This window comes from Delphinus delphis, chromosome 8, assembly GCF_949987515.2.
Source record: "Delphinus delphis chromosome 8, mDelDel1.2, whole genome shotgun sequence".
In the NCBI taxonomy this organism is placed as follows: Eukaryota; Metazoa; Chordata; class Mammalia; order Artiodactyla; family Delphinidae; genus Delphinus; species Delphinus delphis.
In genome coordinates, this window is record NC_082690.1 from 94762886 (window position 1) to 94787663 (window position 24778).

General features: G+C 46.0%; 1 protein-coding gene across 2 annotated transcripts in view; it reads left to right on the forward strand.

Moving 5' to 3' along the window:
- EXT2 (exostosin glycosyltransferase 2) overlaps nucleotides 1-24778 on the forward strand; it is a 129542-nt gene that overhangs the window by 15780 nt on the left and 88984 nt on the right. For both annotated transcript variants that reach the window (XM_060018751.1, XM_060018752.1), the window contains exons 4-7: nucleotides 1325-1441; nucleotides 7686-7881; nucleotides 9693-9832; nucleotides 12817-12910. In XM_060018751.1, coding sequence (XP_059874734.1) covers nucleotides 1325-1441; nucleotides 7686-7881; nucleotides 9693-9832; nucleotides 12817-12910 — 547 coding nt within the window. The remainder of the gene's footprint in view (nucleotides 1-1324; nucleotides 1442-7685; nucleotides 7882-9692; nucleotides 9833-12816; nucleotides 12911-24778) is intronic.

A 24778-nucleotide genomic window follows, 5' to 3' on the forward strand; every position in this document is an offset into this window, starting at 1 on the left:
CTACCCTGGCTTACCTGGACTGCTTGGTGCCTGTATGTCGGATCAGTGTTTGCTTCTCTGCACATAGGTTGTGGGGACCCATGCAGTCTGCTTGCCATCATGGTCATGGAACCCACCCAGATTCATGTTGGACGGATTCATTGCTGAATGCCACTCAAGAAAAATAAGACCGTGTGTTGATACGAAGGCTAGTTACTGAGTCTTACATAGAGGACTGGCAGCTGGAGAGGTTTTTAGCCTGCACGTTACCTCCCTGACCAATTCTTGGTTTCCTAAAGCTTAAACAAACACATTGGGATTTCCAGGGGTGGTTTGAAAATCTTTGAACTTACACTGGTCATGTTAGAAGGGAATGTAGGCTGTCATCAGGGCAGGGAGGGGATTGGTAGCAATCAAGATGGCACAGAATGTGGCTTTTCAGTTCATACACTTTGGCTCAGACTGTGCAGTGCATGGAACTGGCATCACTCTGCCCCAGTAAGTGATTTGATGGGTTTGCAGCCCCAGGGGCAGAATAACTATAAAAGTTGATGTGATATACACCTGCTTCCTTTCTGATGAAGTGTCATTGTACTACTTGCTGGATCCAATTAAAACAGAGTCTTCTTGGCTTTCTAACTAAGGAGAATAAAAGCTCATGCATGCAGACTGCAAGAGAAGCACTAAATGTCCAGTTCTGGATTCTGCTTCCTGTAGACGGAATTGCGTTAATAAGACTGAGTAGCTGGAATGGATGGTGAGAGCTGGTAGAGGTTACGTGATGCACACGGAGCTCTGGGATGACAGTGGAAAGAACTGCTCGGGGCGGGAATTGGAGAGAGGCTGGGGTGTGGGCAACATGAGATGTGATACTTTGCTGTCACCACTGCTTTCTTTGTCCATTGTCCCCTGAGATTCCAGTCAGTGGGGTTGGTAAGTGACTTCCCCAGCCAGTTGTCCTGTACAGACCTATTATTATTGCTGTTATTGTAAGTGTGTTTAAGAGTTGGGTATGACTTTTGGGAGAGGTGAATGGGATCTGAATGAGGTGACAGAGGGGCTGTTCAAAGGGAGTCCTGGCTGTGATGTATTTTAAAACATGGAAAGTAGGGAAAGACTACTTAGGACCCCAGAGGAAGGGTGGTGACTCAGGAACAGGATGCAGCTGGTGTCCAGGAGGTGTGATTGTACAACATTGAGCACAGTGTCTCTGTAGAAAACGGACTTAGTAACCATTAGCTGTGGTTGATATTGTTATGAATATTCAATTACCCCTTTCCACAGAGCTTATCAGAATGAAGACCTTCTCCCTTTCTCATCATTTGACAAAATCCTTTGCTTTCAGGGCTCTGTTGGCTGGTGGTGGCTTTTCTACGTGGACTTACCGGCAAGGCTACGACGTCAGCATTCCTGTCTATAGTCCGCTGTCAGCCGAGGTGGACCTTCCAGAGAAAGGACCAGGGTGAGGAGCATTCGGCACAGCAGGGTGTGCTGGGAGATGCCAGCGAGGGCCAAAGCATCGACTACAGGCCGGGGTCTTTGAGTCTACCATTTCCCTGCCTCACCCCAACTTTACTGATCCTTCAGTTCTCTCTCTCGCTCAGTCAGTTTTGAGTGCTGTCTGCCAGGCTTCCCAAATCAGAAATCTATGGGGTGTCGTCAACTCTTTCCTCTCCCTTACTTCATGTATCAGAATAAGAAGTCCTATTGATTCTGCATCCTACGTATTCAATATTTTCTAGCTCTGTCTACCTCTCCGTCTCTCTGCACCCACCCTGCGCCAGGCGACTGTTGTCCTTCCTTTGGATTGCTGAAATGGCTTCCTCTGTGGTCTTCTGCCTCTGGTCTCGCGGTTCTCCAGTTTGACGGTTGGCATCACGTTGTTCTTGGGAAGCCCAGAGTCCTTAAAATGTCTTTCAAGACCCTCGACTACATGACCACTGTCTCCATCTCTAGCTTTTTTTTTTTTTTCCTTAGAATAAGCTTTGCTCTCTCAGTTTTTCTGGGCTGTAAACATTGTCTGGAAATCCTTTTCCTCATTTTCATCAGACTAATGACCTGCTCCCGTCCATCGTCCATCCCCAAGACCACCTCCAATTTTGATGATTTGCAGGAGGACCCACAGGACTCAGTGTGTAGTCATACTCGTGGCTATGTTTTATTACAGCAACAGGATGTAAATCACAGTCCCCAGAGAGCAAAGGCACATGGGGTGACGTCCGGGGACACCAGGGGCTTCCAAGGGTGCCCTCCCCTTGGCATCACACAGGAGGGGCTTACTTCCCCCAACACCAAGTTGAGACAACCGTGTGAAATGCTGCCCACCAGCTAAGCTCGTTAGAGATTCAGCGCCCAGGGTTTTTTTGGGAACGAATCCCATGGGCAGTCTCTGCGTAGCACGTGCTGTGCATAATTCCAGGCTCCCAGAAGGAAAGCAGGTGTTCAGTATAAACCCTGTTGTCTGTACAGTTTGGGCCCAGTGAGCCATCCTTACAGTTCTCCCCCCAAATCGAAGTTCTGTGCACCAGCCGAGGGCCAGCCTTTCGAAAAAGAGAGCCGTCAGTCTGTGTTAACTCTGCACAAGGTGCTGCAGGCATCTAGTGGGTGGAGGCCGGCGATGCCGCTAAATCTCTGTGATGCCCAGGGCAGGCCTCACTACAAAGACTCATTGGGTCCAAGTGTCGGCAGTGCTGCGGCCGAGAAAGCCTGGGCAAGACAGGGTGTGAGCAGGTGAGGAGCGAGTCTGGCAGGCCGGCTCAGCTGCCTCTGGGCCTCTTTCTTAAGACTGCTCGGACGAAACTCTCTTTATCGTGTCATCTCTTGAGTATAATCTAGCTCTCTCTCTTTTTTTAAAATAAATTTATTTATTTATTTTTGGCTGTGTTGTGTCTTCGTTGCTGCGCATGGGCTTTCTCTAGTTGCGGTGAGCGGAGGCTACTCTTTGTTGCGGTGCGCGGGCTTCTCGTTGCGGTGGCTTCTCTTGTTGCGCAGCACGGGCTCTAGGTGTGTGGGCTTCAGTAGTTGTGGTGTGCGGGCTCAGTAGTTGAAGCTGACGGGCTCTAGAGCGCAGGCTCAGTAGTTGTGGCGCACGGGCTTAGTTGCTCCGCGGCATGTGGGATCTTCCCGGACCAGGGCTCGAACCCGTGCCCCCTGCATTGGCAGGCGGATTCTTAACCACTGCGCTACCAGGGACGTCCCTAGCTCTCTTACATTGGTTTAGGACTGTCACTTCCCTTTAGACTTAATCCAGGGAAAAAAACATACCGAAAGGAAAAGATTCAGTGAAGCTGAAACAAAGGAGAGCAAACCACTCTGAACAGTAATTACCTTCAGAGAGTAGTTTCAAAGATTTACAGGCTGTTTTCTCGGTGGTGTTTTCTTGGTAACTTAATCTCTAATTTTTGTGTATAACTAGGCTGAAATTAACATCTTTAGATGGCTGAAGGCTGCAGTTGATTTCTAAACTTCTGATGTTCAGTAACTAGATAGAGTAGCGCTGTACCTTCAAGGGTAGCAGAAGGACACTAAAGGCTGCGATGGGCGTGGTCCTCCCCCTGCTGGCCAAGGGGTGGATTTCTACAGCCCGACTTAGACCCGCCCTCTCCATTTCCCCACCGGTTTTGCAGTCTGGCCCTGCAGTTGTGTTTCTTTTACAAACAACACTCCTCTCCCTCTGAAAAAAAGGGGGAAAAAAGCAAAGCAAAGCAAAGACAGGCTCCAGACTCATCACACTTTCCAGGGACTTGGGAGGAGGCAGTGTGGGTGACCTCGCGGCAACATTTGGGATCTGTTGCTCTTTGTGAGAGTTGCTTTTTAAGGGAATTCCCACACCTCTTGAGGGCTGCATAGAGTAGTAAGAGGCTTGTTTTTATTTTAAATCTCTCTCAATATTTTTCAATGGGAAGCTGAGGACTGCTGCTACTGATAGCTTCTTCTCACAGCTGTGTTGGCCTCAGCTGGAATTCTTGTCATTTTCTCTCTAAAAGGAACTAAATTGGGAGTTTACAACTGTTACTATTGAGGGAGACTTCAAGTTCTCAGCATGATTTTACTTAAGCTTCGATATCAGCACTGCTGGGAGGAAACATGAAAGTCATAGCTGGTAATTTTAGTCCTTGAAAGAAAAACAAATCCACCTTAAGATTTTGTTTGCTTAAAACTAAAATGGGCCTACTCCATCGACCAGCCATCTGCCGGGTCAGGGAGAGCCAGCATGCAGGCAGGGGGAACATTTTTATACTCTTGTTCACATCTGCACATTTATGTAGAAAATGGTAGTGGTAGGTGGGGACCCAGGGAGCCTGGTGGCTGAGTGTCTAAAAATAGAACTGTGTTCTTAACAGTGAAATCCAACCCAGAGCCTTTCTTTACTCAAGAGTTTCTTTGAGCACCACATGTTAGCATCTGTATTTATTTCTCTGTCTATATAGATGGATCTCTCTCTCTCTCTTTCTTTCTCTCTCTCTCTCCCTCTTTCTCTCTCCCTCTCTGTCTCTGTCTCTCTCTCTCTATCTCTCTCTCTCTCTCTGTGTCTACATGTATTGAAAACCATGCGTTCATATTGGTATCTTCAATCCATCCAACACTGCAGGGGCATTCTGGTTTCTCTCTTTTTCCATATGTGTATATATATATATATATATATATTTTTTTTTTTTTTCCCACTGCGCCTCTTGCGGGATCCTAGTTCCCCAACCAGGTATCGAACCTGGTCCATCAGCAGTGAAAGCGTGGAGTCCTAACCACTGGACCGCCAGGGAATTCCCTCTCTTTGCATATTTGTGGTTCCCTTCTGTGACAGTGAGAAATCTGGCTCCCCTTATCCTCAGTATCTTATCTGATCAGCCCTCTTGTATGGGACCAGAATTCTGTCGCGTTGTTGCCGCTGCCCCCTCACTGCACAGATACCCTCTCCACGCCCACTCAGACTCTGACCCTCATGTAGCGCTCCTGCTCTCCCCATCACCCCAGGACAGATACCCTCCTCACCCTTCTTGAGTCTGACCGCCCCCCCGCCCACTGGAGCGATGCTACTCTTGCCATCACCCTCCCCCACGCTTTCAGCCTGCCCGGCCTCTAACAGTCTCCTGGGCTGCCCGGATGCCCCCCTAACCTCACCTGGTCTCAGCATCCCATGCTGGGGGGCCATAACTACCTCTACCCATTCCCCTGTCACTCTTTTAGGGATCTCGTACTCTGTGCCAGGCCACCTCCCTGCTCTTCCCCCAAGTAGAAGCTCTCCCCCCACTAAGACTTCAGCATTCCCTGTGGGCGGGCCACCCTGCTGTGCAGAAGCACCCTCTTCCCTCCAGGACTCCAGCACTTTACCTCCTCCTGCATGGACACCCCCTTGGATACCAGATTGTTTATTCTTGTTCTTAGCAGCCCGGAGCACCAGTTTTATGTTGCTTAAATAGAAAATCTCCAGAAATATCCAGCGAGTCCCAGGGCTCCAGGACATCCACCGTAGAACCAGTGTCTTGGGAATTGGAAAGACCTTTAGAGGCCGTTCAGCTCTAACTTAATGTATACCTTTTGCTGTTACTTCTTAATGAAAAGTTTTCTGATTTGTCATAAAAAGGACTCAGCACCTCACAAGACAGTTCATTTCATTTTCAAATGGCTTTAATTGTTAAGGTGGTTTCCATGCTTGTCTTGAGAGTTTGACTGTAAATCTTCCTCCTGTTTAAACAGACAAGTTTGATTACAGAAATACTTTGAATGGAGGCGGTCTTCACTTTGGGATGATCTGAGAGTGCTCCCCGTATGTGATCTTCCCATCATAAGTCATCCCTCTGAAAATTAAAATTGCTTTTACAAAAGAAAAATAATTGAGGCTCAGGGCTGGGAGTAGAATTCAAGAGTCTGTTTCAGTGGCTAGAAGGAATACTTTTGGCTGTAAATATACAGTGTATTGTTCAATAAAACGTGATTTAGGGGGATGTTGCCCAGGATGAGAGAAACCAGTCGCTACAGCTGATCCACACTGTCTCCCTGACGGGCTGCTGTTCCACGTCTCTCTTACCTCTGCTTGCCTCTACCCCGGGCTCTGGGTCTGCACTACCGTCCAGGGCAGCTTTCTCAAATAGAACTTTCAGCGAGGAGATGATCTGTATTCGTGCTGTCAGGTGCCCACTGGCCACATATGGCTGTTGAGCAGTTGAAATGTGGCTAATGTGACTGCGGAACTGGATTTTAAATTTTAATAGATTTAAATGGTCTCACGTGGCTAACTGCTGTTGGGCAGTGAAGTTCTAGGGAATCTGCTTGTTCCTTTCTTTCCTCCCTGTGGTGTGGGCAATACCCTTTGCTTTTAGTTCAGCTATAGAAAGAAATGACCAGAAGAAATGGCTCTGAGGATTTGAGAGCCATGCACAGCTCTGGTGACTGCTGCTCTGTTGAGCTGAATTGCTGGCAGGGAGAGTGTTCACCTTCTCAATCACTGCTCTGGGTCTTGTGGGCATGAAGCGTAATGCTTGGGGAGGTGCCACCTCCTCCATTAGAGAATGATTATTCTGTGGCCATGGGTGGATGCATACGGTGTTCTCCAGCTGGACCCTCCAGATAAGCCTGAGAAACCGTGGAAAAACAAAACAATTACCCTTTCTTTCTCCCAAAGCAAGAAGGAAAGCGGTGGGGTGGGGAGTGGGGTTCAGACTGTGGCCTTTGGGTTGTTCCTCATGCATCGCTTCCTGTTATCTTCCCTGGTGGCAGTACCTAGAGAGGTGTACGTTCAGTATTTTCCCCGGTCTGTACCAGTTTGAGGTAGATTTGAGTGAGTCCTGCTTCTAGGTCTGATGGGGGTTTCATTTCCTCTGGAACCTGCTTTATATTCTTCCTTTCTTCTACAGTGATCCCTGCTGGTCCCTCAGCCCATGTCGTGTTTATGCTCTGTAACCTGTCTGCCTGCGGGAGGGAATGACTTACCATCTGGTCTCCCCAGAGTCTTCCCCCAACTCCTGGCTTACTCACTTTGTGCTCACGTTTTGTCTCTCGTGGAGATTAAAATGGCGCTAGCTTCTTGGAAGTCCTCCTTTCACTCCATTTTCCTGCTATCCGGATATTAAGACTGGTTCTATCCCTTGGTGAAGATGGTTTTTTCCACTTGTTCTCAGTGCCCAGTCTGGTCTTCCCGAGTCCCTGTGGCCTTGAGGATGGGGATGTTGAGTGGCATAGAGTGCCACCCAACAGCTGGAAGCAGTCTTTCACCTATTCTGCTTTCACAGCCACTGCTGTCCATTAAGACCCCTTGTTTTCCTGTTTGAAGGATGCAGCCCGCTCTCAGTTCCTTTTCAGAGCAGAGAGCTCATATAGAACTAATGGTAACATTTGATGTTCTTCCAAATAATCAACCAGTCAGTCCGTTTCTGTCTTTACACATATACATACACACACACGTAAAGCCTGTTCCCTTAGCTCGGCATATTATAAGCATTTCCTGAAAACATTAAGAACTTTTCCCAAATGAAATCTTCAATGACGGCATGACGCTTCAGCATGTGAATGAGACATAGATTGCTTTCTTAGATTGTATAATATTTTAGATATTCAGCAATGCCGCAGAGTATAATTTCCCAAAAAGTCAAGGATGTGAATAAAGAAGGGTGAGAAAATGCTTGTTGCCATTAAGTTTAATATCAAAGTTGGTCTCACCTTGACTCGCACAGCGGCTGCAAGGTCCCAGTCCCTCGTTTTGTCCTTCGTAGGCCACGGCGGTACTTCCTCCTGTCGTCCCAGATGGCTCTGCATGCCGAGTACAGAGAGGAGCTGGCCGCCCTCCAGGCCAGACACGGAGAAGCGGCGTTAGTCCTGGACAAGTGCACCAACCTCTCCGAGGGCATCCCCGCTGCACGAAAGCGTTGCCACAAGCACCAGGTCTTCGATTACCCACAGGTGCTGCAGGTGAGTGCCACCCGGCTCCTCTCTCAGGGCTCGGCACAGGTCACATCCACAAGGTGAAACTGACCCCAGCAGACAGGTGTTTCCCACGCTCAGCTAGCAGCACTCCCCAAGGGGAGAGGAAGACAGACTGCTCTTCACTGCAGCCATGGACCTCCAGGAGCTTTGGCATCTGTGTACTGTTTGTGCAAAGCTGCTTGGCCTATGAGCGTTCCTACTCCTTTCAGATATTCATCTCACTGCAAAAGCACAAATCCCATAGATTTACAGAAAAGCCACATAGACAAAGCAGGCATATGTATTTTGCTTTATCACTGTATTCATAATCCAGCCCAGAGAAACTTCCTTCTCGAAGGTGCAGCTTGTATCCTCTGACTGTGCCAACCCGCAAGGCCATGGTCAGCTTTTCCTGAGTGGGAGGTTTTTATTTTTTGTTACCGTTTTTGTCTCGTGGTGTTTTTGCCGCCCTTAGCCTGTCCTACTGGTATTGTGGAAGTGGCAGGGCTTCCATAACCAGAAGCAGAGTAGTCCTTTTGGGGATGTTTTATAAGCAGGATAGTTCACATTGCAAGGGCCTGGAGGCTAGGAAAGGAGAAATTGAGTTTTGTTCACTTAAATATTTAAAATACAGACAGGTTAGTTCAAGGAGAAATATCAAGGAGCTGGTGTGATTTTTTTTTTTTTTTTTTTTAATCTCCAAAGAGTACTGGCCCATGCTGAGATTGTTAAAATACTTTCTTTCAAAAAGTGCTGCATCTCCTCTGGAATGTCTGACTGATAACAGTGGTGATGTGAGCACGAGTATTTATAGTAACCTTTGTCTAGACAGGAAAAATGGTTATCAGCACGTGTGTGCACATCTGGACACCGACTCTTTGGGGCCAGCCGAGCTGTCCACCTGCGCCTCCACCATGACTGATGCCCTTTTTCCACTCTTGCTGTTTTCTGGTTTATCCCCGGAGGAATTTGGCATGTTGAGTTTCTTCATATTTTTTCTGAACTTTCCTTTTCTCTAGCTTTAAAGATTAAACAGTGTTCTGTTTTTTAACTTTTTTTCCTCCTGAAGAGGCAAAAACTGGGAGAAACTGAGTATTAGAGATGGGGTCTTTTCTTATTTTGGTTGACTTATTGCAGCTGTTTCTTCTCGTGTACATGTCTCACTTTCCCAAACGTGTCCCACATCGAGTACAAGTTTGAGGCAGTGAACGAGGAAGAAATTTTTTGAGATTTTGCTTTTTGTTCGATGGATTGTTTCTAAATAGAACATATCTGTCTTCCTATGTTTTCTAAGGCATTGCATTCATGAAGTGAATGTCTTCTATATGCAAAGCACACTTCTAGATGCCATAGGGAGTAGAAAGATAAAAGGAGATTTGATACTTCCTATTTAGGAGGTCCTCTAGGGAGACTGATAGGCCCAGATCAAATAATTCTATAACAAGGTAGGCGGAGGTAAGTGTTCTGAGCGCTGTGCAGCCACTGTGCCACAGTGTGTGTACACAGCACACTAGGACTGAAAGAATCCAGCCCTTGCAAAGTCACGTTGTTGAGTGTCCAGAGGAAGACGTAGACGTGTGTTGTGAACATTTTCAGAATGCCAGCAGTGGAGGCATTGCGCTGATACTGGAGAGTGGAAAACCAGAACATTGCAGCCACTTAAGCTTTTCAGTCTTACTGGTGTGACCTGTTACCTTTCAACATTTTTGGTGTTGCTTGGCTTCAGCCCTTGAGAGAACTTCATGGTCTGCCGGGATCAGAGTAAGTGGATCAGTGAAATTGGTATGTAATCCCTCCCTCTGCCTGTATTCCTGCAGGAGGCTACTTTTTGTGTGGTCCTTCGAGGAGCTCGGCTGGGCCAGGCGGTGTTGAGTGACGTGTTGCGGGCCGGCTGTATCCCAGTTATCATTGCAGACTCCTACATTTTGCCTTTCTCTGAAGTTCTTGACTGGAAGAGGTGGGTGTTACCTTCTGATAAACTTTACACCAAGAGTCCTGCATGGATTAGATTTTAAAAGTCCCCCCAGCAATTGTAACGCATAGCTAGGTTGGAGAACTACTCCTTCAGACTGTTTTTGCTATATTTTCCATAAGGAAAGTTAGTCCGTTGGCCTGGAGCCGAGGTTGGCCAACAGGCCTTTGGGCCAAATATGGCAGGCTGCCAGTGTTTGTAAATAAAGTTTTATTGAATCACAGCATACCCATTCATTTACACATGATCTTCGGCTGTTTTTGAGTGACAGTGGCAGAGTTGAGTACTGTAGTTTAAAATGACAGAGATTACGTGGCTTGCAAAACCTAAAATATTTACCATCTGGCTGTTTACCCTTGACCTAGAGCAGTGGTTCTCAGCTGTGACTGTAGAGTGTACTCACCTGAAGAACTTTTAAACACATACCTGGGCCTTGTCCTCAGGACTTTTGAAGCTCCATGGGCAATTCTGATTTGTAGCCACCGTTGAGAACCACTGCTCTAGAGTCTGTTGAATTTGCATGAAGTGCTGGCTGGAGGCAGAGCGCCTGCACACGGGTGAAAGCTTAGAAACACTCCCAGTGGATGGATGGACACGCGTGCGTCCTGCCTGGACATGACTGTCAGTGCTGTGCTTCATGGAGTAGTCTGCTCGTCTCTTGTTGTTTCATTTCCCCAGGACATTGGAGGTTAAAGGTTTTTGAAAACGAGTTCCTTTTGTACATACCTCTCAGGCTTGTCTTTGCCTCAAATGCTTAATTGCTTTCTCCTCTCCCACCTTTTTTTTTTTTTTTTTTTGCGGTATGCGGGCCTCTCACTGTTGTGGCCTCTCCCGTTGCGGAGCACAGGCTCCGGACGCGCAGGCTCAGCGGCCACGGCTCACGGGCCCAGCCGCTCCGCGGCACGTGGGATCTTCCCGGACCAGGGCACGAACCCGTGTCCCCTGCATCGGCAGGCGGACTCTCAACCACTGCGCCACCAGGGAAGCCCCTCCCACCTTTTTTGATACCCTGTTCAAGCCTGGTCACCACAGGTATTTGAACAATTTAAGTAGCATTCATTCATGTGTACATTCATTTATTTCACATTTACTGGAAAGCCTACCGTGAATAATACAGGCTCTGCTCTTAAGGAGGTGAGAATCCAGTGGGGAAGACAAACCCACAATTATAGTATTGTATGCTAAACGCTGTAACAGATGCATGCAGGGGGTGCTATGGAAACCCAGAACAGGGAGGGAGCCCAGTTCAGCCTGGAGGAGGAGGGTGTGTGATTCTCTGTGTCCTGGAGAAGTGATGAGCCACTTCCAGTCACTTATTCATCTGTGGAAATATGTATTGAGCACCCTCTCTTTGCCAGGTACTGTGTTGCGTATGGGGATACAAAGATGATCAAGGTCAGGTCTTGCCTCTGAGAAGCTCTTAGTCCAGTGGTGGGAGATAGACAAGTAAGCCAGTGATTACCAGATGCAGAGCTGAGATGCAGCCCTGGCTGGATGGGATGCTTGGAGGGGGAGGAAGAGACACATACCCTTGCTGGCTGTGGGGTCGGGTAGGGCTTCTCAGAGGCAGTGACCCTGAGCTGAGTCTGAGAAGATATTCATTCCTACGAGGATCTAGATGTGCTTGGGTAGTTGTAATTAGGGATAAGTGGTGGAAGGGCTCTGGATTTGAAGACAGAAGGCTGGGGTTCAGATAACCAGCTCTATTCCTGGCTAGCTTTGTGATCTTGCCAATCATTTAACCTTTTTGAGCCTCAGTTTTCCCATCTGTATGGTAGAAATCATTTACTTATTTAACAAGTATTTATTAAGCGCAATTGTGCTAGGCAATGTGCCAGGTGCTCGGGTATGCTGGTGATTGGGACCAGACATGGTTCCATCCTAATGGACTAGGCTAGTGGGCGGAGGGGGTCTCAGGTTTTAATAAATTAACCTAGACGAATGTAATGACCAACTCTGCTGAATCTATGAAGGGTAAGTCGTCATCGAGCCCTCTCTCCCTTACCCAGCATCTCTAATCTGGTGGCACGTCCTGCTGGCTCTGCTCCCTCGTCACTTTCATCACTTCCTCTCTCTCAGCATCCCTTGCCTGGACCCTGCAAGGGGCCCCAGCTGTTCTCCCTGCTTCCGCTCCTGCTTTCTGTAGTTTGTTCTAACTCTTCAGGCAGAATGATCCTGTTGGAACCTAACCAGATCGTGCCGTGCCTTCCTGACCCCTTCTGTGGTTTTCTATCTCAGTGAAAGCGTAAGTCCTTAAATGGCCAGGGAGGCCCCAGAGGCTTTGCTGTGACCCTCCCTCCCCTGTTTCTCTTCATTGCCTGGTATTCTCCACCTCCTTTACTGTGCTCCTGCCACACTGGCCTCCTTGCTGTTGCTGGAACGTTCCCGACACCCTGCTTCCTCAGGGCCTTTTGTTTATTGTTCCTCCTGGAATGCTCTCCCTCGGGTGTTCCCCTGGTCCTCTCACTCCCTGGCCTGCCTTCCATGTCTGATTTGTTCACTGTGGTATTGCCAGGACCTAGCACATAGTAGGGGCTCCATAAATACATGCTGAGGAAATGAATGGATTGGGGAATGTAGCTGAAGGAGAAGAGTCATTGTTAATTCGGAGCGGGCAGTGAAGAGTGAAGAAGAGGACCAGGCAGGCAGAATTGGACGCGCAGAGCCCTTGTGGTTAGGCAGGGTGTGGTGTGTTCAGGAGACTGAGAGGGTACCTGTGTGGCTGAAGCACAGTGGGGAGTGGACAGAGGATGGGAGAGGAATGGAGTGGTGCTGGGGAGCTGAGAGAGGGAGCTGGTCAGCCCTGAGAAAGGGGCGAGGAAGAGGGACTACTCCCTGCAAGGACTGTGGGGCTGAGGGTAGTTTGGGGTGTTGTTGCTTCTGCTTGTGAGAATTAAACGAGAAATGTACGTAGCAGTGCTTTGTGTACAGGGCTGCGCGTCCATCAGTTGTTTTGCTCTTGTCTCTAGAGCATCTGTGGCTGTGCCAGAAGAAAAGATGTCGGATGTGTACAGTATTCTGCAGAGCATCCCCCAAAGACAGATTGAAGAAATGCAGAGACAGGTAAGGGGCCAGGCAGCCCTGTGGGCGAGGGGGCGTGGGTGACGTGGAAGGGTGGCCCTGGCTGCTTGGGTACAGAGCGATGGCTGCTGAGTGCGGGAGTGGGATTTATTTCCTCCACTACATTGACCAGCCAAACTTAAAAGAGGAAAGCAGCGTTAGGGAGTTGCATCAGGTAAGGTTTGGAATAATAACTATCAGAGATTCAGAAATGCTCCTGAGGTAAGCGTGCTGTGATGCTAGGGTAACACCTCAGCGGTGTGCTCAGGACGCAGAGCTGCCCCTCTCTGGAAGGTGGTTTACACGGCAGGTGAGGGTTCTGGTGACTGAGGTGGCTGTGGAAGCCAGCACGTTTCAGGGTGATGCTTCTGAGGAGGCTTGACCCCGAGAGTGTCTTGGTGTCAGCTGGCCTGGATCCCCCCTTCAGCGGCCCTCGTGATTGGGAGGTGCCCTCCTCTCCCCAGAACACGTACACCCTCCCTCTTCCCCTCCCAGGTCTCTCGTCTACCTTCTGATGCCCCTTCCTCTGGGCTGCTCTCCACTGTCTAACGCATCCACCACGTGTCCTGTTTAGTCCTTCTGCCGTTTCTCTCTCCCAAAAGGAGTTTAGTTGGGCTTAAATGTGAAACAAGTTAAAAACTGAAAAAAGACTATCCCAGTATTGGTACTGTGCATGTTGTCTCTATTTCTTTTTTTCCTTTCTTTTTTTTTAAAAAATTTTTATTGGCGCATAGTTGATTTACAGTGTTGTGTTAGTTTCTACTGTACAGTGAATCAGTTATACACATACATATAGCCACTCTATTTATTTATTTTTTTGGCCGTGCTGTGCGGCACGCAGCGCAGCATGTGGGATCTTAGTTCCCTAACCAGGGACCGAACGCCCCCTGCATTGGAAGCGCAGGGTCTTAACCACTGGACCGCCAGCGAAGTCCCTCTGTTTCTGTTTTGTAAATAAGTTCATTTGTACCATTTTTTTTAGATTCTACATATAAGTGATATCATATGATATTTGTCTTTCTCTGTCTGACTTACTTCACTTAGTATGATAATCTCTGGGTCCATCCATGTTGCTGCAAATGGCATTACTTCATTCTTTTTTTATGGCTGAGTAATATTCCATTGTATATATGGGCCACATCTTCTTTATCCGTTCATCTGTTGATGGACATTTAGGTTACTTCCATGCCTTGACTATTGTAAACAGAGCCGCAGTGAATACTGGGGTGTATGTATCCTTTCAGATTATGGTTCTCTCTAGTTCTTTTTTTTTTTTTAATGGATTTTAACAAGTTTTTATTTCTATCAAAATTATCTATGTAGGTGCTGAGCTGGAGAAGAGGTTTGGAGGGCTGTCAGCGTTGAGGATGTAACTGCCCCGTGCACCCCTGTATCTAACCTGTCCCAGGAACGAGCCTCAAGCCTCTGTCTGGGCTAGGGCAGGGCAGTCACCCAGCTGTGTGTGGAATGGGGAGGAATTCTGGGCTTCTGACTGCTTCTTAAATACATTTTCCATCTGTCCTCCTGCCCTGAGCACTGCCTTTTCCCCTGAGTCTCTGCAGCGGAACCCAGATTTTTCTCAGCTGATCTAGGATGCGCTCTCTTGGGCCTATAGCGTCAGCTACCACCTTTCCTTCTGCTTTTCCGCTTCCACATTTTGTTGCTGTTATCTCCTCCCCCGTTCTCTTTATCTTTCAGTGATTATGCCTTAATTTTTAAAAATTCCCCTTAATTGTCATTTCAGGGTTTTAGGAGGGAGTTAGTGAATGTGGTCAGTCCCCCTCTTTATTTTGGTACTGAGCTTCTTAAACCAAAGAGATGACACATCACACAGTAATGAAGTCTGTAGGTTCTTTCCCCAGCCTGCCTGTGTTGAATGCCAGCTTGCCCAGTTACTAACTCTGTGCCCTTGGCCAAGGATCTGCCTTCTCTGGACCTCAGTAGCCTCATCTGTAAAACATTTTGGTGTTCTGATTTGAAAACAAATCACAGGTTGAGCTTAGCCTCCCTGAAGTTTTTTCATAGCACACCCATGTTCGTTTTAAGTTTCTGGGCTTCCCCGTGTGTTACTTAACTCCTGACCTCATCTGAGTTTTAGTGAATTAGAAAGTCAGTCTAGAGATCTCTGTGTTCTTGATCTAAACCTGTGATTCTTACAACTCATGTAGAAGAAAATGCTCCTTGAAGGGCGCTGGTATTTATGCTCTTTGTGTTTCTTTTTATGACATCTTGATTTGTTAACATAATTAAATAGAAAATCATCTGCTAAATCAGATATCTTTTTCTAGATTTAGTCTAAAAGGCTAAGAAAACACTGGGTAGGTAAAAATGAGCAAGTTCTGTCCAGTTACCTTCTCCCCCCAGCCACCTTCGTGTTGGAAAGAGAATCACTTAGTTCCCAAGCAGAGCTCCCACTGTCAGCTCACAGAATGCCCTTGTTTTCCAGGAGCTTGGTTTGGGAACCATAGGTCTGAGACGAGCCTGGCCGGCCTTTTCGGTGACAGGCTTGGAATCATAGAACCGTTGAGATGGAATGACTAAAGGTTACTTAAAACAGTGTACTTTTAGGTTATTTTGGTTCAAAGAGACACACTTGGAGTCAAAAGACTCGAGTTTGAGCTCTGGGTCTGTCCCTGTTAATTATACAACCATGACAAGTTACCAAAGCTCCTTGGACTTTCCTTTCCTCATTTATGAAATCAAGGCATTGGCTAGAACATCTCTCATGTTTCATTCAGCTGTTAAAAAACGCTGTGAAACTCTTGTCCTTGACAACATTAATAATTAAGTGGTCATCTCTTTCCCATGACCACCTCCTGTCATGAGGGCCTGTCACTGTCTCTGGTGGTGAATAACCCACATTATGTCAACTTGGAGGATAAAGGCAGTCTTGGTACTTTCCTGCCTCCCGTTTCTAAACCTCCCTCTGCTTGCTGATGCCCCTTTTCTCTGTGCTGTTTTCAGACCTTCTGGCACTCTGCTGCCATGCCCCGTTTAGTCCTGCTCCCCTTTCTCTGAATATTCTACATCTCCAAAACGACCTCTTTTCTTCTCCCAACCTCACATTTCTAGACTGGACTGATCTCAACTAAAGGTGAGATTATCTGGTTGAAGCAATTCCCAGATAGTTATAAAGGATGAGTAAGTTCAGCTGCCAGATGCCAGCAGTACACCTGTCTCCCAAGTTGTGACAACTGGCAATGTCTCTAGACGTTACCAAATGCCCCCCATGGAGCAGAATTTCTGTGATTGGGAACCACTTTTCTATTGATAGTTAATCATCTCTCTCTTTTGTCCTTTCCCGAATATGCTTGTCATTTTGCCTTCTGTATACCCTCCATTGATTTAATCTGACCTTGGCAGGAGTAACTGAAAAAATAGCACACACTTGGTTCTGGAAAGTTTTTACACCTTAGTGAATTCTCTTTAGGGAGGTCAAATTTGAGTCTTTTTGTAAGACAGGCATAAACTTTTAGGGGAAAACCTGGTTGCATCGGTAGCTGATACCTTGGAACCCCTGGTTGATCATGTTAGAATGAGCTGAGACCGAGGAACAGAGGGTCTGATTTTCTTGCTCAGCAACTCAGAACCGGCTCAAGGGCCTGCGTGGACAGTTGTAGCCAGCAGAGGGCTCCATCCACTTTTAAGTGACTGATTTTCCTTTTGAGTATTTGTTTCCAAGAAGTCCTAAGTGCTGTGAGCTACGTTGACATTGTCCTCAGAGCCGGTCTCTCGAGACCCGCTCCTTCCTGCACTTAGCACAGGATTCTGCTCTCCTGTGATGGAATAGAGCCAGAGTTTCTGAATTGACCCCAGAGATGTGGGGTGGGATCTTGGTGACGAAGGTATTGCAGTAACTTTTTGCAGCTTAGAGTTCAGGGGCTATAATCTGATCGATGAATACATGGTGAAAATCCTTAACATGACTCAGGAGTTAGGATGTACCAAGAGAGAAGGATATTCTGCCTGACAAGGAAACCTAATTAAGTTTTCCACCTGACCTTAGATGCGCTAGTGAAGCAGCCATAACGTTAAATGCAGGGCTAGACCCTGAAGTAAGAGCTGGGGTCAAGCTAAGATTTTTGAAGTACAACCTGCATCTGTGTTATCTACCCCTAAAGGCGAACAGCCAGCAGTACTGGCATATATGGCATTGAAAGAGCTGGGGTGGCTTATGGGGTTTTTTGTGGTTAAGTTAAAAACCAGTTCCTTCAATGAGAGGTTAATAGTTACAGCAGTATAAAGCCAACTTACCAGTCAGCCTTTAATTGTCCTATGAGCTAAATTAACTAGTTAATTAATTCAGTGCAGCCCTAATTATGTTTTTCCCCCAAGGGGAGATGATGGGAGATGATAAGCAACCTGTGATCCCCACCCACTGAGGCCTAACAGCCATCTTGGGGATGTGTGGGAATAAGCCTGAAGAAAGCTGAGAAGACGGTGCACGTTTTCCAAAGGATGTCAGGGGTCTGACATGGGAGGAAGTACGGGTTAAAGCTGTTAGGGACAGCTTTATTGGGGAGGTAGCATTTGATGTAAGCTTTAAAGATGGGGAGTCCCGTCAACCATCTTTCTCACATTGGAAACCAGGAAGAAGTATTTTTCTATAGTCGTATGGAACATTCACATCCCCAGTCTCCCTTTGAATCACAATGGAAAAGAAAGCAATCTGGGATATTGGAGGGCTGAATAGACACTGGACTGTATAGTTAGAACTGTTTGTGTGGATAGGGGGGAAGGCGTAAACGGATCCCCAGTTTATCTGTTGAGCGGAGTTTCCAAACATTCTTTTATTGGTCAGTGGCTCCACCAGCAGTGACCTCTAACCTCAGCCACACTAGGAGGTGGAAGTCAGGAGCCTGCCTTGCCTTTGAACTCTTCTTTGTACTCAATTGACTAGGAGCCTTTGAGGTGGCAGAAACATTCAGCGTCTTCTTTGCTCTATCTCTCCTTTAATGCTTGGCTAAGTTAAAATATCCGTTTCTTTTCAGTCTATTACACTGACCCATCTCAGTCTGCCTTCATATTTTCCTACTAAGCCTACCAAATATTTGTGCCATGGAGGAGTACTTGAAGGTATAATGGGCTGATTAGGAAAAAGAACACTTCCATCGAAGAAACTGTGGTACCCTCACCTAGCAGGACTGTAGTTAGGTGTAGCTGTGCCGGAGGAGAGAGCAGAAGAGACCACAGAACAGTAAGCGCGTGTGTGTCCACCAGAGCTCATGCATTTTATTCAGGGGAGAGCCCCGACGGGAGGCAGCAATTTCAGCACATTAAATTATCCGCTTTCCATAGCCATAGTAGTCTAAAAGTGACAAATTTGAAAGAGAGAAAGACTACACCTGAGGGTCTGTGAGATGGGTCATCTGCCAGTCAGGCATGAATAGAGAAGACGGAAAAGCTATTTTAGAAATAGAACTCTCGGCACTTTGGATGTATGCAGACCGCTGTGTGCGCTTCACGATATGGGCGTGTCATTGTAAGATGGCGGAATTCCTCGGTTCAAAGAAGTATGCGTGTGTTTGTTTGTTTTTCATCTTTTGGATTTCTGGCATCCAAATGAGTCTTCCCATCACTTTGACCATTGAATATAGTTTCTGTTTCATCCCCTTGAAGATGTTACTGATGGGCATCTTCAAACTGAGGAGATACAGAAATGGCTCTTCTTGGTGATGCCCTGCAGTCTTTAAGTGAGGGTTTAAATTTTGTTTAGCATATATATATTTTTTAAAAATATTGGCTTTCATGTAAAATATTTTATAAAGTTTTCTATCTAAAATATTTGGTTTTATTTTTTAAAAAGGTTTTGTGGTTCACTTAAAGGTGTAAACCCTCGGATATCTGGAAGCCTCAGCAGTCCAGAGGGATGTGTTCTCTGAGGGTTCCCTATGCTGGTGGCTTGACTGTTGTGTCCATTGATGCTACCTAGCAGTCTGTGTCCATTTCTCCCTCCCTCCCTCCCCCTGCTCGCCCCCCCCAGCCCGCAACACACACACAGTTTACAAAGCAAACTCTGTAAACAGAGTAGTGAGATAGGCAGCGAGAGGAGTAATCCGAATTTTTTAATGTGAGGAAACTGAAGAGAAGAGATGTAAAGTGATCCTCCCGAGACCACACAATATGTAAGGGACAGACAGGGAACATACTCTTTTGCTGCCCACAACTTTATGCAAATTATAGAGCTTTGTGGCCTGGATCGAGGCTGAAAATCAGGATGCCCTTCCCAGTAATTCAGGCTAACTGCTTATGGGATAGTCTTCCCCAAAACGTGGTTGCTTGAGACACTTGGGACTGGACACATCCCTGGAAATATGTTATGAAGAATGTGGAAAAGATTTCACTTCTCATTTCCAGGATCAGTATTATAATGTCTGTCACTCTTATCCCCCCTACTGTGAAACTGAAAATTTTCTAATATATATAAACTGAACTCTCAGGGCTTTTAAAAAACGCCAAGTGTTCCCTGCTTCCCTTCCTCTCCCCCCACCCCATCCCACCCCCCCGCTCCCCAGTCCCAACATGCCACTCCAAGCTCTATTTCCCCATCCCTACTTTTGTACTTGCCCTAAAAAAAGCTACTGGATCACTTACCCTTCAACAAACACACTGACCTGATCCCTGGAGTTCTCCCTGTGAAACAGACAACCATGGTCTGATACAAAGGCAGGCTCTTTGGCCAGTGGGAGAGCCTTGGGGAAGAGTGTGATTACGGGATATTTTGAGTTTCATAATTTTGTTTCAGTAGCACTGTATACTCTGTTGGAGTTTTCCTGAATGTATAAATCCATGTTGTGAAGGAGACGGGTCAATGTATGTTTAAAGTAGGATAAAACAAGGACTCATTTAATCGAAACTCTTAAGGAAGAGCATTTTTATGTGTTTAACTTACCTTTTTTTTCAACTTCAGTATTAAGAACCTTATTGGAAAAAGACTCTTGCCAAGTATCTGATGGGAAGCCAAGAAAAGCATTTTAATAGAACTGTCTCAAATTTATAGTGCACTAGGGCCTGTAAATAAATTTCCCTGTCTTTAAGGTATGGGCTGATTTGCAGTTATTTTGTATAGCTTCTGAGATTTAAATCCTTACAGTCCAGATGGAGAGACCATAAAGCTGCTTTCCTTGGCAACCTGGGCATACCTTGTCCATGGCGAGCATCATGGGTAGTAGATGGAGCTCTGTCTGTAGATGCTCGCTTATTGTATTGTGATGCCAATTTTAATTGGTTTGGCGACTTTTCCTAGAGCAGCCCACCTAAATATTCTCTAAATCTAGAGAATTAGAGTCCCTGATTTCATAGTGCAAACCCGTCCAATGAATATGTATTGAGTACCTGCTTTGTTCCTAGAATGGTATGGGCACACTGAGGGAGATTTTTGAAAAGGGAGGGAGGGAGGGACACAGATCCTGTCTGTAAGAAAGGCCATCACGGTGCTGGGGAGAGTACTTTCAGTAGTATATGAATGAAGAGGCCAGAAGTGCTGTCACTCAGTCGTACTGTGGAGAGTCAGGAACAGATCAGAAGGTGAAGGGGGCTTCACGACTGGCTGGCCTCGAATAGGGAGAGAGGATGCTCTGAGAGGTACTGACCTTCTCCCAGAGGCTGGCTTCTGTGGGAAAGACTCGGTAGGTCAGATGGAGCAGCCCGAGGGGGGGAATTGGAATCCCAGTAGCAGAGAACTTTGTAGGGAGTTAGAAGGAAGGGAAGGTCAGTGACAAGTGGAGAGTAATGAAAGGATGTGTGATGAGAGGGGAAAGCAGTATCAATTAAGGAGATTGAGGGAAAAAAAGAGCTGGAAGGGACCTTAGAAATTATTCAACCCCTTTCTCATGTTTTATAAATGACGTATAAACCCTAGAGTTCAAGTGATCTTGAGAATGAATTGCTAGGGTCAGAGCTGAGCCTACCCTTGAACCCAGGTTTTCTGATCCCAGCCGATGACTTTTTGGGGGAAAGGGGGACATTGGGTACTGCAGTATGTTCCAGACTGAGGGTCTCATGATTCATTAGTGGATCATGAAGTCAGTTCAGTGGGTCTCGACTGGCATTTTATTTTTTAAAAATGAAAGATAATAGAAAGATACTAAACTATGACATAGCAAGGGTAAATATTTCCTGAAACCTTTGTTTCTTTTGTATGAATGCGCATGGTGAGTTGCAGTATAAAATGTATTTGTATGTTTCTTAGTGTGGGTCCCAGTCCAGAAAGTCTGAGAAGTGTTGGTAGCGGAAGCCACATGGGCTTTTGACTCGGAGAGACCTGAATTTGCATCCCAAGCTGTGGTGTCTTGTCTGTCAACTTCGTGAGTGTGGGCAAATTACCTAGCTTTGCCAAGCATCAATTTTCTTATCTCAGACCTGGGGATAATAATACGATAGAGCAATTGTGTTGATTAAATGAAATCACTGACTTAAAGCATCTAGATCTTGGTCCGCCTGCTGGCCGTCATCTGGGAGCGCTCCGCCTGGGTCTGTGTCTGAGGCTGGCAGGAGCCTCCTGGTGTGGAGCTTGGTCTTCAGGAACCACAGTGAGTTACCAATGTGGATGTATTATGCATTTGCTTCTGGGCTTGGAAACTTGAAACAGAACTTTTTCCTGTGGGTCTGGTGTACTTTCTTCATCTTGGCGTGGAGGGAGGGTCACCTCTCTGTTTTTCTGTTAGGATCAGGATGGCTTATGAAAATCAGTGGTTCTGTACCTGACCTTAAAGAAAAAAAAATTCATTGGCACATTTGGATAAAGTACTATTACTTTTTCCCCTTTCCAATGAGAAAAGTTTTCGTACTGAGTCTCTGCCCACCCTACTACCCCCCGCTTTTAGCATGTTCTCTGCTAGATCATTTATTCATTTTTTGAACTAGAAGATTAAAAAATAAGCTTAAAGAGAAAAGTCAAAATCAGAATTGACATTTGGGTGGTGAACAGTTGAGGAACTAGAGTTTTACTAGGTACGTACTAAAAATAAAGGAAATTTTTATGTGAATTTAAGAGGACCGGTCAGATACCTCTTAGGAATAGCTGTTGTTCACCTCCTACTGAAAGGAGAATGAAAGAATATGGTTTTCCTTGTTCTCTGCTGCTTCCCTTCCCCTCTCCTCCTCCTGCTGCCTCTGCCGCCCTTCCCCCATCCCTTTCCAGTCAGCTCCATCCCATATTTGAAATCCCGCTGGAGAGCGGAGACGAGCGCTTCATCCCCAGATGACTTGGGCCAGGGGCTAAAACACTACCATAAATCTGCAGCTCATTTTAAGGCCACGTTAAAACAGTGTGAGCGGCTGGTTTCCGTGGCCCCTGCCCTCTTTCTTTATGGGCTTCTTTGGCTCTTCTTTATAAAGAGGCCCTGCGGAGTCATTTTAAAGTTCTTATCAGTTTGCTGACAGGTATATGGGCCCTTTTGCCGAGTCCAGGAGCTCTGGCAGGCGTGTGAAACTTCTGATATTAAAATTGAAGAAAAATGCCGGGCAGAAGGGATTGGGCAGCACAGCGGTGATCTGGAGGGAAAAGTCTAGCAAGATAATTAACCTCTGCAGGTCTGGAACTTCGCCCTTGGCCGGATACCTGGCTCCTGGTTGGTGGGGGCAGGGCAGCCAGGGTTAGGCAAGGGAGGGTTTTCCAAGGGCTTTTATTTTTATCCCCGATTAGAAATGCCGTTCCGCTGGTAGTTTGTGCTTTCAGGCTTCAGCAGGCGAGCTGGGCAGCCCTGAAGGGCTAAGGGAGCAAGCTTTACAATGTAGCTTTTTTCCTAAAGGCCATCTGACTGGCTAGACCTCTGCTCACACGTCTCTGCCAGCTCCAGCTCGCTGTCTCTGTGCCCACGGCGTCACTGTTAGCGAATTCAAAGGGACTTTCATCAGTCTGCTTCACTGCCCCTTTTAGACCAGGTTGCTAACCCCCAGTAATCCTCCCAGACTGCTTTGTGGAAGCGCCAGGCCCTCTATAAATGTCAGCCCGCAGTGCTTGGCCCTTCGTACCTTCTCGGTTACAGAGAGGTGGACTGGAAGCTGCCCCTCCCTCTCTTCCACCACTTTTCCTTTCTCTCTTCGCTGGAAAACTCTAGCAGCAGACAGCTGAGGGCAAGGAAAAACCATTACCTGGATCCAGGCCAGTGGCTTGATGGAGCCTCAAAATCGCTGGCATCTCCTGACCAGAATGTTTTTCCAGGCGTTTCGAAAAGTACATCCTCACCCTCCTTCTGCTTTCAGCTTTCCAGCCTTGATTCCAGACGGCTGGCTGGGTGCATTATGCCCCAAGAATCTACTTTATATCTGTCTGCTCTTCTTCTCCTAACTAAAGCTTTTAGGAAGAGGGTAGTAGAGATAAGCAAAATCCAGTGGACATATATTTTTAACTGCTCGGCACCCTTTTGGCACAAACACATTATTTTCCCTTTTTCGAATAGTTTTGGACATGAGTACTTTTGCAAGTGTGTTCAAGTTAAAATAGTCATTTAACTTGAGGTTGAGGCAAAAGCAAGGAATTTTTGTAGTAAGTTAGTCAAATGATATAGCTGTTGATCTAGGATTGATGATTTTCATTGAGCAAACAATAAAAAATACTGGTTTGTTTCATTACTCATGTAGCTCCTGTGGGGAGAGTAATTAGGTATAAAAACCAAACAAGCAATAAAACAAAATAAAATGCCCCAAACTCCAAAGCAACAGAACTACTATTTTGTACATTTCTGACAAATTGATATCCTAGAATTAGTTAAGAAGTTTACTGGACTGGATGTTATTGCTTATGGTACAGTTTTAATAAGCTTACTAAAAATGTCTAACAAGTAATATATTGGAAATTCTCAGTAAATATATGATGATGAACAGTCTTCATCATACAGCCTTTGCAAGGGGTGTGGGTATGTGGAATGGTCAGTTTCCTCTTTGGGCACCGGTTGGAGAACCGTCTCTAGAATTAACCACGGGTTGGTTAATCCCTTGTAACGAGTCCACGATATGGGGCATTGCTTCCGGAAATGGCCTCGCTAATAAAAGTGTTAAATATTAATTTTCAGCCTATATAAGGATTGTCTGACTCTTTGGGGCTGGTTTCCTACAGGGTGGGACTATTTGTGAAGCATTTCTGAGAAATAATTGCTGATTACAGGAAACATAGTGCAGGTTTGAATTCATTATGTACCTACTTAGAAAAATATCTAGGTTTGTTTACAAAACAGTAACTTGTAAATTATCAAGTGTTGATACATTTGGTAAAGAATTCACTACTGTCAGGTCTTCAGTAAGGGTCAAACTGATCCATTAGATTTCTGTCTATATTTATAAATCTCAATATAGATTATTATATATTTTTCTATCTCCCTCAGCATCGAAGAGGTTGAGAGAGTTTGGAGTTGCATGGTTACTTTACAATAACACAATTAACCTTGTAATTCCAGGCTACTGTTCTTCGGAATGTAAGACAACAATCATGTATATTTATTACATTCAATTTGACTTAAAGACCTTTAATACTGGATCAGACCAGGACTGGTACAGAAGTAGCTCCATGTAAACCATTTCTGGCAATACAGTTCTCTCTCTCCTTGTAACTTAAAGGCTAATTTGTTGTATTTAAATGTGCACTTATTTCCCATTTTGATAAGGCTTTAATAGGAGGTGAGCAGGTCCTTCTTATCTTTCAGAATCCAATACTTTTTATTAAACAGAGCAAGTGGTTTGTCTTCAAGTATTTGAAGTCCATATATGTACTGAAGTATTTTTAATTTCCATGTTAATTTGGCCAGGTTTTGATGATCTTATATCATTTGTATTTTAGAGGGATCTTTGCGTTTTTGTTTGAAGCTGCAGACTGAGGGTTGAGTTCTCTCAACCCTCTTGCTCCCACTCAGATTCTTAAATCTGAATCTGAGT